General features: G+C 44.6%; 1 protein-coding gene and 1 long non-coding RNA gene across 4 annotated transcripts in view; one reads left to right on the top strand and one right to left on the bottom strand.

Moving 5' to 3' along the window:
• The window catches only part of CTNNA3 (catenin alpha 3), a 369,305-nt gene extending 363,923 nt beyond the window's left edge, over positions 1–5,382 (top strand). For all 3 annotated transcript variants that reach the window (XM_014883316.2, XM_088168652.1, XM_088168651.1), the window contains one exon: positions 199–5,382. In XM_014883316.2, the coding sequence (XP_014738802.1) occupies positions 199–486 (288 nt within the window). In that variant the 3' untranslated portion in view covers positions 487–5,382. The remainder of the gene's footprint in view (positions 1–198) is intronic.
• LOC106857330 (uncharacterized) overlaps positions 1–16,643 on the bottom strand; it is a 35,726-nt gene that overhangs the window by 7,683 nt on the left and 11,400 nt on the right. The window lies entirely within an intron of this gene.

Here is a 16,643-nt window from a genome sequence, read left to right as displayed (position 1 = left end):
CTATATTCCACCAGCACGAATTTCTGTACATCAGTCTGAGCAGCAGACCAGGAGTACAGTGATCAAACACACAAAGGGAAAATATGGAAATTATGGTTTAGTCTGTGGTGATCTTTAACTGCAGTTTGTTTACTCCTGTGCCTACTGTGATTAAAAGCATGCTGACTTCTAGGCTGCTGTTTCTGTTTCCTGTTACAGCTGGACAGCGTCACTTCACTCATTCAGGCCGCCAAAAATTTAATGAATTCTGTGGTGCAGACAGTGAAGATGTCCTACATTGCATCCACAAAGATTATCAAGATTCAGAGTCCTACTGGCCCACGACACCCAGTTGTGATGTGGAGAATGAAGGCTCCAGAGAAGAAGCCCCTGGTTAAAAGAGAGAAGCCAGAAGAAATCTATGCTGCTGTCAGAAAAGGTTCTGCAAAGAAGAGAATCCATCCTGTGCAGGTCATGAGTGAATTCAGAGGCAGAGAAGTAGTCTAGTATTTTTCCACTGTGTCTTCCTATCTTGAATTTCTGATGATTTTTCATCTTTTCCCCCACTTATTTAATAATCCTGTATGTCAACATTTTGCTCTAAATCTGTAAGATAACACTTACCTGAATGATTAGAAAATGCTGTTGGATTAATGAGAAGGGCACAGTTGAACAGAATAGTGACACACTCTGGTGTCTGCACACTGGGAAGGAGCTCAGGGGCTCCCTCAGCAGGGTTGAGTGGTCCCCACTGCAGTGGCTGTGTCCTGTGACACACAGGGTGTCACAGTGCTGCTGCTGGGCCAGCTCACCCCTGAGCAGGGCACTGAGGCTGCTCAGCTGAGCCCAGACTGAGCATCCAAACACCTGTCCTTGGCCAAGACCAGGCCTCAGAAATGGAAGCTGGAAAATGTTTGGTGAAACACACAAAGTACTGGAACAACATGGATGAGATAATGTAATAAAAAAGCACTGAGTGCAAGCCAGCAGGGCTCTGCTCCCTGCTTTTTTCTGTGAGCCCCAATAAATGTGCTGTTACATTTGGCAGTTCAGATAAATCAGACATTAACAATAAAAAACCCTTCCTAGTTGCTGCACGAAATGAGAACTTTGAAATAAATCATTATTCTGAGACCAGTGTGTGAAATACACAGATCCTGACTCTCAGGAACGGGGAGACTTTTCCAAAGCAGCTGTAGGGAATGAAGTCACTTCTGACAGATGAGCCCTAAACACAGGATTGTGCTGCTGAGTGCTCAGTGCCTGCACTCCAAGTGTGTAATGAAGGTAAATCCTGCTAGGCCAGACCTCTGCAGTGTACTTAAGAAAAACTGTTCTTTTCTAAATACTTTTGAGTCTGAAATCCACTTGGACTGATTTTCTTAGAAGGATCTAACTTACCTTTTTGCCATGTCACGAGTTTTTCCCAGGCTCCTTGTGTTACTCAAGATGTGTTTGCCTGGCCATTCAGTTCTCCTTTGGCATAGCCAGAATTCTGCACTTGCTGAGGTGAAAGGGCTCCCTCAAAAGCCGAGCTGCTGTGTGTCACTGCCTGCCATTATGGGATGGCTCCATGCCCCGGGCCTCTGCTCCAGGGCATTTATTAGCATGTTTGCACAGCAGTGCCTGACCCAGCCCCGTGTGGGCAGCAGGAATAACCCTGAACTGTGCCTTTCCTCTGGGGGCTGCTGTGTCTGTAAGCTCAGGGCCAGGGGAGTTTCTAGGCACTAGCAGCAGCCTCCCTCCCAGCGTGCTCTGTGTGCTCCATTTCGTGCTCCTTCTGCACTGCCAGTCTCTGCCCTTACCCTGGCCATGTTTGTTATTACACAACAACCACCCTCTAAATGAAAGGAATTTAAAACCCACTGCAATCAGTGGAGAAGAGCCAAAGGAACGAGAATTAAATGTAGGCTAAGTTTATCTTGGGTCACATTCAGTCCCCAGTGAAAAGGCTGATTGCTGGCTCAGGAGGCAGAGGGTACCAAGTCGTGGAGCTGTGAAAAGCCCAGCTCCTGACCCCTCAGCACCGTGGGGAGCAGGGACCACCACCTCCCTGCCACGGGGGACAGTCCTGGAGAGGATGAACTGCTCAGGAGTTTCATTCCAAGCAGCTCCTGGTTCAGCCTGCAGTGTCAGACTGTGCCAGCCCAGGCTGCAGAGCAGAGTTTCTCCCCACTTGGTGTGTGCCCTCACACGGTGCCCTCAGCTGCTCCCAGCCTGGCAGAGCTGCAGCTTGCTCACCTCAGCAGCTCCCATTATTTCATTAGCCTGCCTTGGCCTCTCCCCATTACCACATTACACAGCAAAGTGAGATGGATGACTGAAGGCAATTTCGTATTAAAAATTCTCACTAGAGCACTAAAAAGTGAGAGTCCCATTGCTGAAGCCCATTAGTTAGAAAGGATAGGTCTGTGTCACTTCCAGGAATCCAACAGCTGTTGCATCTTTGTTTTTTTTTAATAAACAGCCAATGGACTTTTTCTCCCAACACAGCCTGGTACCACTAGAAGTTCTACAGCTCTATCTCCACTAAGAGCCTCACACCAGGCCTGGCATGGTGTTTCCAAAGTCCTGAAGTGCTTTTTGAAGGGCTTGTGTTCTTTATTTTCCTCTAAGGCCACAGTTGAGAAAAGTATGTTTATATAGCAAGTTCTTTCATGAGCCTTTAGAAGGTTTCTTTTTGACAAAAAAAAAAAAAAAAAAAAAGAAAGTCTTTATCAGTAGTAGATAATAAAATTCTGTGTAAAACCTCTTTTTGCTTCCAGATATTACTAATCCCTTGTGTGTTGCTCCTGGTTGAACTCTGCAGACTGGCAGTGTATGAGGCTCAGGAAATGAGATAAAGAAAGGCCTGTTGCCTCAGGCTGGACTGAAAGCCGTGCTGGAAGAGGCCAGCAGGGTGTGAGTGAGCGTGGCCAGGATGGGGACAGGGTGGCACCTCTGTCCTCCCCCCCAGAACCCTCCTGGAACAGGCACAGCAGAACAAAGCAGCGGTGCTGCCCACAGAGGCCAGTGAGCATGTGAGCAGAGTCATTAAATAATCGTCACACATCAGGCTGGTGATGCCACACACTTTTCTTTTCCCTGGGAGATCATTAGAAGTGGCTTCACTCTCTCTCCCCAGGGGGATCAGTGGGCTTGGTTTTTGCACAGCTCCTTCTTCAAGGGAAGAAAATGCACGGGCAGTGTTAATTAACAAGTCATGGATTTTGTGTTGTGCACTGGCAGTGGTGCTGTACTGAAAAATATCACCTTTCAAATAAACCACAACTCACTGCAAACTTTCCTGGCTTAAAGAAAAACAAAATACATCCAAAGCAGAAATGGCAAACAAACCATGAAAATACTTGAAAGCCCCTGATGTCTCTCATCAGCAGGAGCAATGTGCTGCTGTGGTCCAAGGAACTGCAGGCTGAGGAACTCATTTTTGGCTCCAGCCTAAAAGCAATAATTAAGATGAAAGCTTGCACTGCAAGAAGTGGATCTAACAATTTTATGTTTAAAGGAGCTTTTTACAGGATAGGAAATATCCACATTCTGCTTCCTGATGGTGAAAATGACCGTGTTAAAGCAGGCTGGAGAGCACAGAGGTGCCCTGTGCAGGATGATGTTTCCTCTTGACCCTCCCATCTTTTACCAGCCTGGTCATTTCAGAGCTGTTGGCCTTTCTGCTGCACTTCTGTTACCTTCATAGAAGGCAGCCCATGAGTGGAGCAGCTGCCAGCACCCCACCCCTTCCTCTTTCCAGGGAGGGGAAAACAGCAAAAGGCTCTGATCTGCCTTCCAGTGCCTCTGCCAACCCACCAGTGCACTCACACATCACTGGGTACTCGGAACCTCAGATGAAAAGAAGTCAATAAAAGCACCAGGGCAGCTTGCTGCCAGGAAGGTTTGCCTCAGTTTCTCTAAGAGAACATCTGGGTGCACATTGCAGAATTTATATTTAGCTCATCTGCACTTAGGAGCAAGTTGAGGGCAGAAAAGAGAGGATTAGAGCTTTGCTACTTTACACCTTGGCACAAATTCCAAGAGAGGAAATGTAGGTCAGGTGTGGGGAAGGAATTCTTTACTGTGAGGGTGAGGTGGGGAGGCAGGGGGGCTGTGATGCCCCTGGATCCCTGGAAGTGTCCAAGGCCAGGCTGCACAGGGCTTGGGGCAGCCTGAGGCAGTGGCCAGTGTTGGACAGGATGGTGTTCAGGGCCCAGTCCAGCCCCCCAAATTCTGGGAGTCTGGATGGGTTCCACACGTGCCACAGACTTCATACAGGAACAGAAACACAGGGAGAGGCAGCCCCAAGCACACACTGCCAGCATCTGCCCCTACTGTGGTCACCTCAGTGCTTGGGCCATCTTTGCCCTTGGCTGACAGAACAATTCATTCTTTATTTACATATTTAGCTCTTATTTGCCTGTTTATACAATTATATAACTTACCTGTTATGTATTTCATATCTGTCACAACACACTTCAGTAATGACTATTATAACACATCCTAAAATGAGTAATAATTTAATGCAATTATTTTAATATAATTAAATACAGATATATTTATAGTTACATGTATTTATATAACTCCATAACATTTAGTTACCAATAAACTAAAGTTGTTAGAAGTCATAGCAAGCACACAGAAGTACACAAATGTTTCACCTTAAAAAGGTGCAGCATCATCTCACACACTCAGCCTCAATTTTCTGCTTTTGAATTAATCTGACAGGGGAAAAAATGGCTGCATCTTATGGCAAAAGCATAGCAACTGCATCTACTCAGTCAGAAAGCAAACTGGAACTTAAGCCCCCAGCAATTAAAAATAAGCACAGAATAATTATGTCTGCAAACCTTTGAAGAGTTTAAATAGGATATTCATACTTATTATACTATAAAAAGAAAGGGAAATGAGACAACTTTTTGGCTTAGGATGAGCTCTATTATCACTGAAATAATTTTTGTCTAGCTGCAAGCATTACACAAGCCAGTATCATTTCAAGACAAGCAGTTGTTATGTTAACAAGAATGACTAAGATGCTTCACTTCCCCCAGCATCCTGTCCTTCAACTCCTCTTCCCTATTTCCCCCCTGGAAGAACCTCTTGTTCTCTGGAATGAATTCAGCATATACAAATGTACTAACATCTCACTGACTGCATCCATCCCAGAGATTCCATCTGAAGCACTTACTGTGAATTTCACCCATCATCTCGGCTAGAAATAAACTGAGTGTAGACAACCTTGTCACTGGAAGGAAATTCAAGATTCAAACCTGCTGAACTGTTCTCTGCTCACTCCTCTTGTCCCAGCCTTCTGTGTTCTCTTTTGTTTTTCTATCTTGTATGCAAGACACTGCCTGCACTGGATATTCCCAGATACAGATCTCACAATAAAATGGGCTCAGTCTGTGACCAAAACAGCAGTTTGTTTTTTTGGAAATCCAGTCAAAGTCAGACTGTGTTACAGTTCCCTGGAGCTGGGTATGTAAAGTAGGCACAGCTTTAAGGTGCCAGTACCTGTACCAATTCCAGCTGCTGTGCCCCCTCCCTCTTGGCACCTTCAGCCCGAGTGTGGAGCCTGTGGGCTGGCACAGCAGCGTGTGCCAGTGCCCAGCCCTGCTCTGCTGCAGGACAGAGGGAACCCTGTGTGTGCCCCTTTGTGAGCACAGGGAACGGGGAGAACAGCAGAACTGACATTTACAGGACATGGAAAACTTCTGGTCTCTCATTCCATTGCTAAGGCAGCATTTCCCAAGGGGGCAGAAGTGCCCCTGGGGGGTTTCTGTGTATGGAGCTCCTCCTAAGTGTGCCCACCTTGTACTCACTTGGAGGCCACCAATTCACTGCAGCATGCAGTAAGGATTCTGAAAGCCACCAAGCCCTTCCTAAGGATGCTCACTTTTCATTCTCACTGGACTCGAGGGACATTGTGCTTGTCACCGAGGAAGGCAGTGCTAGGACTGAGACATCCCCAAGCACTGGGTAACAAACACCCTCATGGGCCAACCTGCTGGAAGCAGATGAGCTGGAGCAGCACTCAGATCACTTTGCAATGCTTTTAATGTTGCTATTATTTATACATGTCCAACATGTACTCGAATTCCATCCTTGCTTCTGGAGTGGAAGGTTTTTCTTTGTCCTGTGAAATCAATATGATCCCAGCCTGCTCATGCTCTCCTGCTTGTCTAACCCGAGGGATGCACAGAGAGATGAACTCCCCATATTTCTTCAACATCTCTCTTTTTCCATTGTAGACACATTTCCCCTTGTTGTTAGCTCTCCTTAAATGAATACAAGGCCCACTGACCAGCTTCAGCCTAATTGTCACCATTCCCACACCTCCCTGGCAGCAGGACTCCAGCCTTTTCCACTCAAGTGCTAAGCTGTTTTGGCAAGCTGTGTTAATTGCCCACTGTCATGCCTAAAGAGTCTGATTCCTAAAGGGAGGCTAAAACAGGGATTAGTAGCACAACACTGAAGAATTAAAGCAGCACATACAGAAGAGCTCCTCATGAAGCACCTTAGACTGCAAACAGAGCAGGCTCCACCCACAAAGTAACAACCTTAACTGCAGTGGCCAAAGGCTTCTCCCTCTGATCTGTGCTTTGGCATCAGCAGTAGTATTTCTGTGTTTAGAAAACGGTTATTTTTTCCAAATTCCCATCTCTAAACTTGTGTGCGCTGAGAACAGATGGCAAAGCATGTGTCATAAAAGAAAACAAGACTTTTAGACAGAGATTAGAAAACAAGATTTCTCCTTTAGACCCAGGAATCATTTGCAGGACTCCTGATGAAGCCACTGCACTGCCATCTCTTGTTATAGGGGGCCTCAAAGAAACCAGGTCTCTCCTGAAAAGTGCAGTAACAGATGGGATCATCAGAAGTTCTAAAGACCTCAGCCACCTCTGTCACTGCTGACTACTGCTGTACTGCTTGCAATACTCTGAGTTTAGCTCTCCCCACAAGCACAGCAGCCATCAGGTTTGTACTTGCATTTCCATTCTGAATCTCTGAGGGAGTCATTTCATTCCTCTCTTAGCCATAGGTAAGGAGCTGAGAGTTACACAGCCCAGCAGGGAGGCTGCAGGAAAGGCACTCAGAGAGCCCAGGCTGGAGCCCATCAGCAGTCCTGGGACTGGCCCAGGCCAGGGCCAGCAGCAGGAGCAGCCCAGGCCTCTGTCCCCAGCCTCTCCTCTCTGTCCCCAGCCTCTCCTCTCTGTCCCCAGCCTCCCCTCTCTGTCCCCAGCCTCCCCTCTCTGTCCCCAGCACACACACACCCCATACCTGGTCGTGCCTGCAGCACGTGTGTGCAGTTGAGGCCACTGCAGGGCAGCAGAGCAGCCCTAACAAGAACTGGTATTAAATGCACTAAGCCCGTGTTTCCTCACTCAGGCCCACATTTACCATCTCCCCTGATGCAGTGCTGGGCCATGCTTTGCTGCCCAGCTGCAGCCTGCATTACTGCAACAGAGCAGCCGACCAGGAGAGCCAGCCTGGCAGCACATCACCTCTAGCAACTGCTGCTGACATGGAAATAAATCCCTGTGTTGTGGGGGTGATGAATTACTTCAGCATGAATTTGTAACAAGTACAGACCAGAATTACTTATTTGGATAAATCTACAGTGCACAAGACTGTATCTGGATTGATAATATGAGCTTCTGTAATTTTGTTATATCTGATTGAAAAAGCCCAGAAACATTTTAAGACTCAGATAAATTAATTATCTTATCCAGTTGAACTTTCTTCTTCCAATTATTTCCTATATTGAGAGAGTGGATTTTTGTAATAGAATTGGATGTAATGAAGTTTGTAAAATGAGAAATTGAAATGAATTAAAAACATTGATTTTTCCTCTACAGATGGATTGTCTCGTGACATCCCTTTCACTTTTTTCACTATCTCTGCAGGATCACTTAATACCACATTCAGAAGGCACCTGGAATCTCCAAAGCAAAAGAAATTGATTTTTGTACTAACATTGCAGGGCAATAGCAGAACTACCACTTTTATTCACCTGTTGTGTTTCATGCTGTTGGAGGAGGGAGACTGGACATGAATGGAGTGAATGAGTCTGTGTCCATCTGTTCTGGCCACATCCACTTATTTTCATGTTGATTACACTGTACAAAGAATACCCACATCTATGGTACATTCTGTGGTTAAAATATGGTATAAACTTTATGGTTTTTAATATGCAGACATTTGGTATAAAATAAAAGATTTTTAAAAATTCTGCACGAAGCTTGTTTGTTGTCCAGAGTATGAGGTACAATTTAAGACTCTGTTTTTTAATGTACAATCTTGGGAAAGTCACTTGGCCTGAGACTTCTTATAAAGCAACACAAGTGATGTAATTAAAAAATGTATGTAATTCCCTTCTGTAAAGCCAATCAAAATTGATGTAAAGGCTAAGGCAAAACTGATTTTGCCACTGCAACCAGTTTTTATTTCACTCCATGTGCCTTAGAAGGCAAGTTTCATTTTCCCTGCCTTTACACATAGGAAGCTGGTTTGTTCTCCACAGTTCCTTGTGAGAGTTTGCATTTACCCCAGCACTGCTGGGATGATTTCAATGCTCCCTACTGTAACTGAGCTCCAGGAGATTTCCCATCACCATGCTCCTTTTTCCTACTCTCCCCATAATGAAGTTTATTCAGTTCCCTGTTTCACATGCACACAAACAACAGAAAGCCATAGAGAACTTACTGAAATTTCTTCAGTATTAAACAAGTAAATGTCTGTTTGTTAAAGATTCCATATGATCAACACTCCAGGTAGTTACTTGTATTTCCTTTAGCTAGGTAAGACACGAGAAAGGCTGTGGGCTGTGTCACCTCGTGAAAAGCAAACTAGGTCACAGTGCACTGGAGTAAACTTTACAGGTACCCCGAGTCAATCATGGACACACATTACATAGCCCAAGTTCAAGGCACTATTCTCTACCTCTTATTCCAACCTAAATGACAGGAGAAGCTGGATAACATTCAGCAGGAGCAACATGACATTCCTGGGCAGGTTGGCAGTACGGCTCTAGGAAGCACCCCAGGAAAAACGACACCCAAAAGTCCCTGTGCACTGACCCAGTGTCTCACCGTGTGGTGATAAATGGTCCTGACCTGCCCACAGGGACCCAGAGGAGCACTAACAGTAAGAAAGGATGCTGAGCTGAGGATCCAGAGCAGCAGAGCCTGAAAACCCCATGGTCAGGGCTCTGAGGATGAAGCCATTCCAGTGCAAGGGGCTGTGTGTTCTGGGATTCACAGAGTTTAAACTCCCCCTTCTCCTGGGGACAGCTCCTGGCACTCCTGGAGCAACTGAAAGGTGTCTCAGTATGAACAGAAATCAGAACCTGCATGTGACAGAGATTCTGCTAGAAAACTCTGTTCTGCTGTGCTAGGTGCTTGGACACTATTTTCACATTTGCTGCTGCTGTATGTCAGGACAGTCTAGTGTGAATATGAGACACTCACTGGCATCTTCACACTGAGGAAGAGAAAACTTAATTTTCTGCTTCAGAAACCAGAACTGCTGGTTCAGAAAGCCAGGTAATACCAGTCTTCTCCATGGAGGGAAACATTGAAAGAGAATCTTGTAAAGGAAAGCTCTCATGTGCCAGCAGTCCTTAACAAGCTGAATTTGGGTCCTACATACGAGAGAAGGTGGAGAAAGTACTGAAAGCAGATTTATAACTCTAGAGAAAGATTTACTTTTTTGCAGAAATATTAATGTATATTTATTTATTCTGTCCTGCATTGATACAGCACTTGCAGCTGAGAACTCTTCCTCAGAAGTTTAAGACTGACTATAAGAAATATTTAATAAGGCAATTTGTATGTTGAAACTATGATTAAAGACACACACGATTGCAGTGCTTTGAATTATTACGAAACAAAAAATAGATTTTTTCTTGCACTTTCACACACTGAAAGTACAAGTAATTCCAAACTGTCTTTATAAGCACAGAATTTTAATGACAAATCTAATGTAAACCAATAATCTAAGTAAGCACAGGAACCAACACTACAAATTCTGTTCATGCCAATCCAAAAAAAAGCAAAAACCACAAAGTGTGAACTAGAAAAGATGGGTATGAAGCACACCAGGCTGATTGTACCCAGTTTGCAGCCTGCAGGCAGGAGCTGCCCATGGGTGTCACTGTAGTGGCAGGGGCTTTCACAGCCTCCAGGAACTGCTGCAGAACACAGGACACAGCTCTCCTCTGCTTCCTGGGCACTGACAAACACACAAACACTCTGTTTTCTCAAAGCTGTCCCACACTGAGCTCAAACAAACCAATCAGCTAAACACCACGACAGGGACATGACTTTTATTCTTTGTATCTATGGGGTGTGCTCCTATTTACATGCTTTAGCTCTGTGAGCCTGTAAATATACACATTTTATTGTGGGAAATGGAGCAGCTTCCACAGATAAGCACATTAGATGGGAGGCTCAGGTAACAAAAGCAGAGGTTGCATGGATTATAAAACAGTGAGCTTTGCAAGGCCTGTCAATGGACTATTCTTAGAAAAAAGAGGAACTACTCTAGAACTACCCTCTACTAAAACCCATGCCCTCTGCCCAGTATTTTCATATTATTTATTGAATGAAGACTGAATATTGAAATAGCAGCACAAGCAGAGTTTGGCAGAATGGGAGGTGATCTTCATGTTTCAGGTGACTGCAGCCAGCAGAGGAAAAGATGTAACCCTCAAGTGTCCCTAACCCTCATCCAGCCCTGCAGGGCCCCGTGGATGTTTGAGGTGTCTCCTCACTCATCAGTATCTGTTCAGAAATACTGCAGACAGAACAAGATTTTTTTTATATTTTCCTGAACAATTACCCTTTAAATTTAATTTAAAGAAACTCAGCAGGTCAAATAACAAGTTTCAACATTAATCTTTACTGAGATCTTATTTAAGAAAGGAAATGGAATTAATTTGCTTCTGGTGACATCTATCCATGACTACAGCTCCTTACATATCCACTACTGATTTCCTTAATAAAGCAAGTTTAGCAGAGGCATTTCCCCAGTACTCACTGTGGGATACTTCAGCACTACTGATGTTCTACCATGACCTTATGGAATTACAAATTGGAATGGCCAGCTGCTGAGCTACATCAAACTGAGAAAGTCTGTGTTCTTTAGGAATGAAAACAGATATTCAAGATGTTGCTGATTTTTTTCCTGCAGTCTGTAGTTAAGAACAAAATTTCATAACCCTAAGTGTAACTGAAATTTCTTCTAAGGCAGTAAAGCAGCACAGAAATCAGAGCCTCTTACTGTATATTCAGATTAGCTCAACTGGGAAAACTTCCTTTTTAAATGTTTAAATCTAAAGATATTACTTTGGAAAGCTTGTAGTGCTTGTAGAACAGATTAATATATCTCAGAATGAATACATTACATTAGCAATGAAGTCACAGAATGCTTGCATCAGGTATTCCTGCAACATTTCATAGAGCATTCAATAATTGGTAGCACAGAGCAAAGCAGAAATATATTTGCAGAAAGCCAGAAATAATACACATTATTCCATGTGCATCTGAGAAGTTCAGTGGATTGTGGAAGCACCACCCACTAAAAACAGCACATTCAATGCAGCTCAAACACAGGAAACAAAAATAGAAATCAAAGGCATGAGGTGAAAACCATGACTCACACACCCCCAAGAGCAGCCTGGGTGCTGTGAGTCCTCCCAGAGGAAGCATTAGGAAGAAAACAAACAAAAAAAAGCCCCAAACACAACTCCTCCCCCTGGCCAACCACAAGAACTCCAGGGCTGGAGTGCACATCCTCATGGAGGGAGCTCTGCTGGGCAGCCAGGGAAGGCAGCAACAAACACTCAACTGCAGGGACAGGAGTCAAAGGAAGTGCAGGGAAATGATCAGGCCTTACACAGACAGACTGACAGACAGACTGACAGACTTCTGGGCCATTGATCAGAGACTAAACAGCAACGTGAGAAACAGAGGATGAACATCAGTGATGTGATTCATGAAAAGAATTCCATTTCTTCTCATTCCACTGGGGAAAGCAGTGCTTCCAGGAAAGAAAGGAAGGGACTGCAAAGGTAAAATGAAACACTACAGTCTGGGGCAGGGAGGAACAATTACTCAATAACCCCAGCAGACTGCCAATCTCAAACTGCAGCCTGCACTGGAGCAGAGCAGTGAGCTGAGAGGCAGCTCCCAGCAAGTGCTGCAGCTCTGGAGAAATGTTCTTGGTGCCATGCTCATCTGTCAGCTGGCAATAAACACCTCACCTGCAGCCTCCTGTGCTTTCAGTGCTTCTGTGGATCTGCCATTCAGTGCCCAGCCTGAGAATTTCATACAAATACAGAATTTCACCTGAATTTTCAACCCCCACACATGCACACACAGTGCTAGCTGCTACTCTGGCTTCCCAACAAAGGGTCCTAATTAATCATTTTGCCAGTATGAAATGCATTACATAATTGCTCAGAAATCAAGTTTCATTAACAGTGGTATTAACTGCTGAAAATTGGCAGAAATAACATTAGAAGATGAAGCATCATTTAAATGAAATGCCTCATTTGTATTTTTTTCCCATCGAAATTACTGCATAGGAAATGGGCATACCAAGCTTCAGAAATAAAACAATGCCAAGGAGGTGACATTGGGGGCTCCCCTGGCATGGCCTGGTGTGCCTTTTCCTACAGCAGGAGAAAGGGAGGGATTCACTGCAGGAAACTACCCACAACATTCACAGCAATGCATGTGGGAGAGCAAGTAGATGCAATGTCAGTAAGTGCTAATTATACTGGAGGTTCTTAAAATCTTAATAAAAAATTCAGTACCCAAATCAAATAATGATCAAATTAATACACCAATAAGTTAGCCTCAGTGTTGTTTGAATTAAATGAAACTAATTAGATCAAAGGATTAATACCATGACTAATCTGGCTTTTAAACACAAATGGTAACAATAAGCTAACTTTGTTGCCTGGTTATATATTCAGCTAAAGAATTTAATTTGTCTTGGTCATGACTCGGCTTAGGAGCTCATTAAATATCCTAAAACTGAAGGCAAAGTCTAAGCCACGATACAAAAGCTGTTCCTCTCATGTAACTCAGAATGTTGGGCCAGAGAGAAAAGTCTTTCTCCCTCAGCAGAAGCCAAAAGTTATTAAAAGTAATCCCCAGAAAATAAAATTGTTATAACCTTTGTGACTTCTAGTGGCAGGACATGCTTTAATGGGAATTTCCATGGTGCACTGCCAACGGGCACTTTTCCCTGGTTGCCCCCGTGAGTCTGAAGCCAGCTTTCAACTCCTGTGCCTCCTGCATTTCCCCACACGGCCACGGATTCCTGCCACAAGGCTGCAAGCAAAGGAGGCCTGGGCTCGCTCTCCCTCTTCAGATTTCTGAAGTTAAACACAATAACTGTGAAATAAAACAGCACCAAACCTCTTCCTGAGCCACTGCCCACTGCCAGGCTGGAGAACATCCTCCTGGCAGAGATCCCAGTGCTCTTCCCACCAGGGACACGGCTCAAACACTCAGAGGAAAATGCCTCAACAGCTCCACTGCTTCTGTTTGCAGAGTATGAAGGTCACCAGTGTCCCTTGGGATGTCTCACTGCTACACAAGGCAAGGGGACTTTGCCTCACTGACACCAAGGCCTTCAGGGCAATCTGCTGAGATGCCACCCTGGAACCACAGACCCTGTAACCACCAAGCTGAACTAGTGGCCAGGCTGCCTACTGAACTTCTCAGCTTCTCCAAAGCACACGATGAATAGCTGTGCCTCTTTCTTCCTCACATGTTGGCCATTGCACAAAGTGGATAACCTCATGCTGTTCAACTGGTTTTTTGAAAAAACTATCAAAATGAAAAGAACATGGAAAAGACAACCAGTGGGTCAAATTATGGCAACTCAGGTGCAACTTCCAACCTTCCATGGCTCTAGCCATTAGTACAGACATTCATAAACATTATTCCTGTCACTGCCATTTTAAAGTAAAATCCCAAACCATAAACTATTTTCAACAAGATTCCCAAAAGGTCTGAATAGGTATGGTACAAAATGAGCATTTCAAAAATCCTCTAACCATGTATTTATGCCATGGGAGCTATTCTGCTTTATGTCCCATCGAATAAAGGAGGAAATACCAATTAATGAAAGCAGTTTCCACTAGGGGTATGAAGCTGGCAGCTGTGTGAAGAGAAAAAACCACCACTGGTCTCCTTTCTGTAACACTAAAACACTGTTTGCAGTGTCTTGTAGGTTTCCTGTCAAAGCCATTAATAATGGATTAATATTTAAATAATTTCCTCCCTGCTACCCAAAGAAAGGGGGAGCTTCAACATCAGCAACTTCCACATGAGCTTCACAGAAAGGCAAGCTGATCATTGAGGCTCAGCCAAGCCAAAAGTAAAACCCCGTGGTTTTGTCTTTTTTTATAAAAATACATCCTCAGTGAGAATGGAGGGGGAAAAAAAGAAAAAGAAAAGGCAATTTTGGAACTAGCACTCAGCATTAAATAAAAGCCATGGAAGCTCAGTTCCACCTGGTATCTCACTGAATTGAGTCCATGAAGTGTAACATTCGAACTCACTCACTTTTGGTGGTTTCAGGGAGCACCTCAAAGCTCACGAGACAGAGCTGGGCTCTCAGGCTCAGCCGTGGAGGTTTGTGGTGCCAGCTCCCTGTTCTGCAGACAGATGTGACAGATGTGTCCCTACCACACTACACATCAGTGACTGCCAAGTTCCAAAGGACACAAACCACATGAGGAACTTTACAGAAAACAGGGGAAACCATGGTGATGCATTTCCATGCCCTTAAGACACCATCCATACCAGAACTGAAAACCCAAGTACAGGGTCACATGGCAAAGGGACAAGTAAAAATGATCCATAGAGGACAGGACAGAGGGAAGTGGGAGTGACTGGTCAAGCAAGTTTAAATCAGTTTATAAGGAGACAAAAATCACACTTATAAACACAGGTGCCCTCCCTTCTGGCAGTTCTGCACAGAAAGGTGCCCTGGATCCATCCTTATTTCACGGACTGCTCCATCCAAGCCATGATATGTACTTAGGAGTAAGAAAGCATTTACTTGAAATTCATGTTTGCTGATGTGACCTGGATGTGATCTTTCTATGAAACACATGGAAGGACACTGGAACCATATGGCAACAAGCTGGCTTTGGACATCTGCTGGCTTCTGCATGTCAAGTGTGCCCAACCATTTTCTTGGTGTCTCTTCATCTCACATAAAATTAATGTAAACAAACAATTCCACTGCTGTAGCACCACCTGTCAAAGATCAGAAGCTGCTCAATGGAGAGCTGGTACAGGGCTTTTGTTCTTCATTAAATTAGCTCCACTGCAAGGCCTCGTTTACATATTACTTTATAAACATCTATGCAGTGCCTAATTTCATATAATGATCCTGCAGTCACTTTTAAATTGACACTGGTCAGTATGGGATAATAATAAACCCAGGTTTGCAGATTCATATGGACTTGCTGGGATAGAGAAGGTCACAGGCCAAACCAATCAGGTTTTTGAAAACTGCAGAATAAAACACACCACGAAGGAATCACCTAACACCAACAGATTTCTCATATATATGGTTTAGTCTCCAAAACTGAGCAAAAATGTGTCTTTCACGAGGAATTTTCCCCTTCTTAGATGGCAGCAGGTAACAGCTCTAACTCACTGATGTCACTTACTGTATGAGCCAGTAATTCTGGCTGTGTAGCCACCCTAACAGGGCAGAAACAGCAAATCTAATTTCATAAAGCTGCTTATCTACATCAGGGAAAGTCCCCATGCCCTGGCATCTTATGCATGTAAGAACTGAAGAGTGTTGAGCTGACCAAGAGGCAGGACCCTGAGTCAGTAACATTATTTTTTTTTATATAAAGAGGTGAAAACCATGCAGTTGTAAATGTCCCACAGGCTGTGAGAGACAAACCAAGCTCCTTTTTGAAAACAGGGATTTTGGATGAAAACTGCTACCCCACACATCAGTTTTTTCACAAAAAGGTCTTCAATGTTTTCCCATTTTCTGTTTTTGCTAGAATGCAGAAAAACTCTAGAAGTTCCTTTTGAGTATTAGGAATCAAATGTTTTAGTGCTGAACCTCCTGTAGGAGACTCTCTCAAAAGCATTCCCTTAAACAGAACAGGCAAGGACTCAGAGGCAACAGAATAACAGGCTGGGAGCAGTGCATTTTTAATAATAAAAAAAAGGTTAGAGTGTTAGGGGGCAAAATCCAGTGTCTGTAGGATGTTAAATCTGATTAAAAGAACTTGGCATCCCATTTATGAAAATGCACATGTTTGCAAAGGGCTCTGCAATTTCCCCAGGCTGTGTCTTAGTGCTGGGCTGGAAGCTGCAGGGATCCATGGCCCAGCTGCAGGGATCCATGGCCCAGCTGCAGGGAGGGGTCCATGGCCCAGCTGCAGGGATCCATGGCCCAGCTGCAGGGGGTCCATGGCCCAGCTGCAGGGATCCATGGCCCAGCTGCAGGGATCCATGGCCCAGCTGCAGGGGTCCGTGGCCCAGCTGCAGGGGTCCGTGGCCCAGCTGCAGGGTCTGCCCTCAGCAGTGGCACCACGGCTGCCCAGGGGCACCTTCAGGGACTCGGCTCCAGGGCTGGTGTCACACTGAGAACAGAACTCAGCAAGCACGGCTGGGCTG

Source organism: Sturnus vulgaris, chromosome 8 (genome assembly GCF_052056855.1).
Source record: "Sturnus vulgaris isolate bStuVul1 chromosome 8, bStuVul1.hap1, whole genome shotgun sequence".
Classification (NCBI taxonomy): domain Eukaryota; kingdom Metazoa; phylum Chordata; class Aves; order Passeriformes; family Sturnidae; genus Sturnus; species Sturnus vulgaris.
Note: the sequence above shows the minus strand (reverse complement) of the source record. Positions and strands in the feature narration are given on the sequence as shown.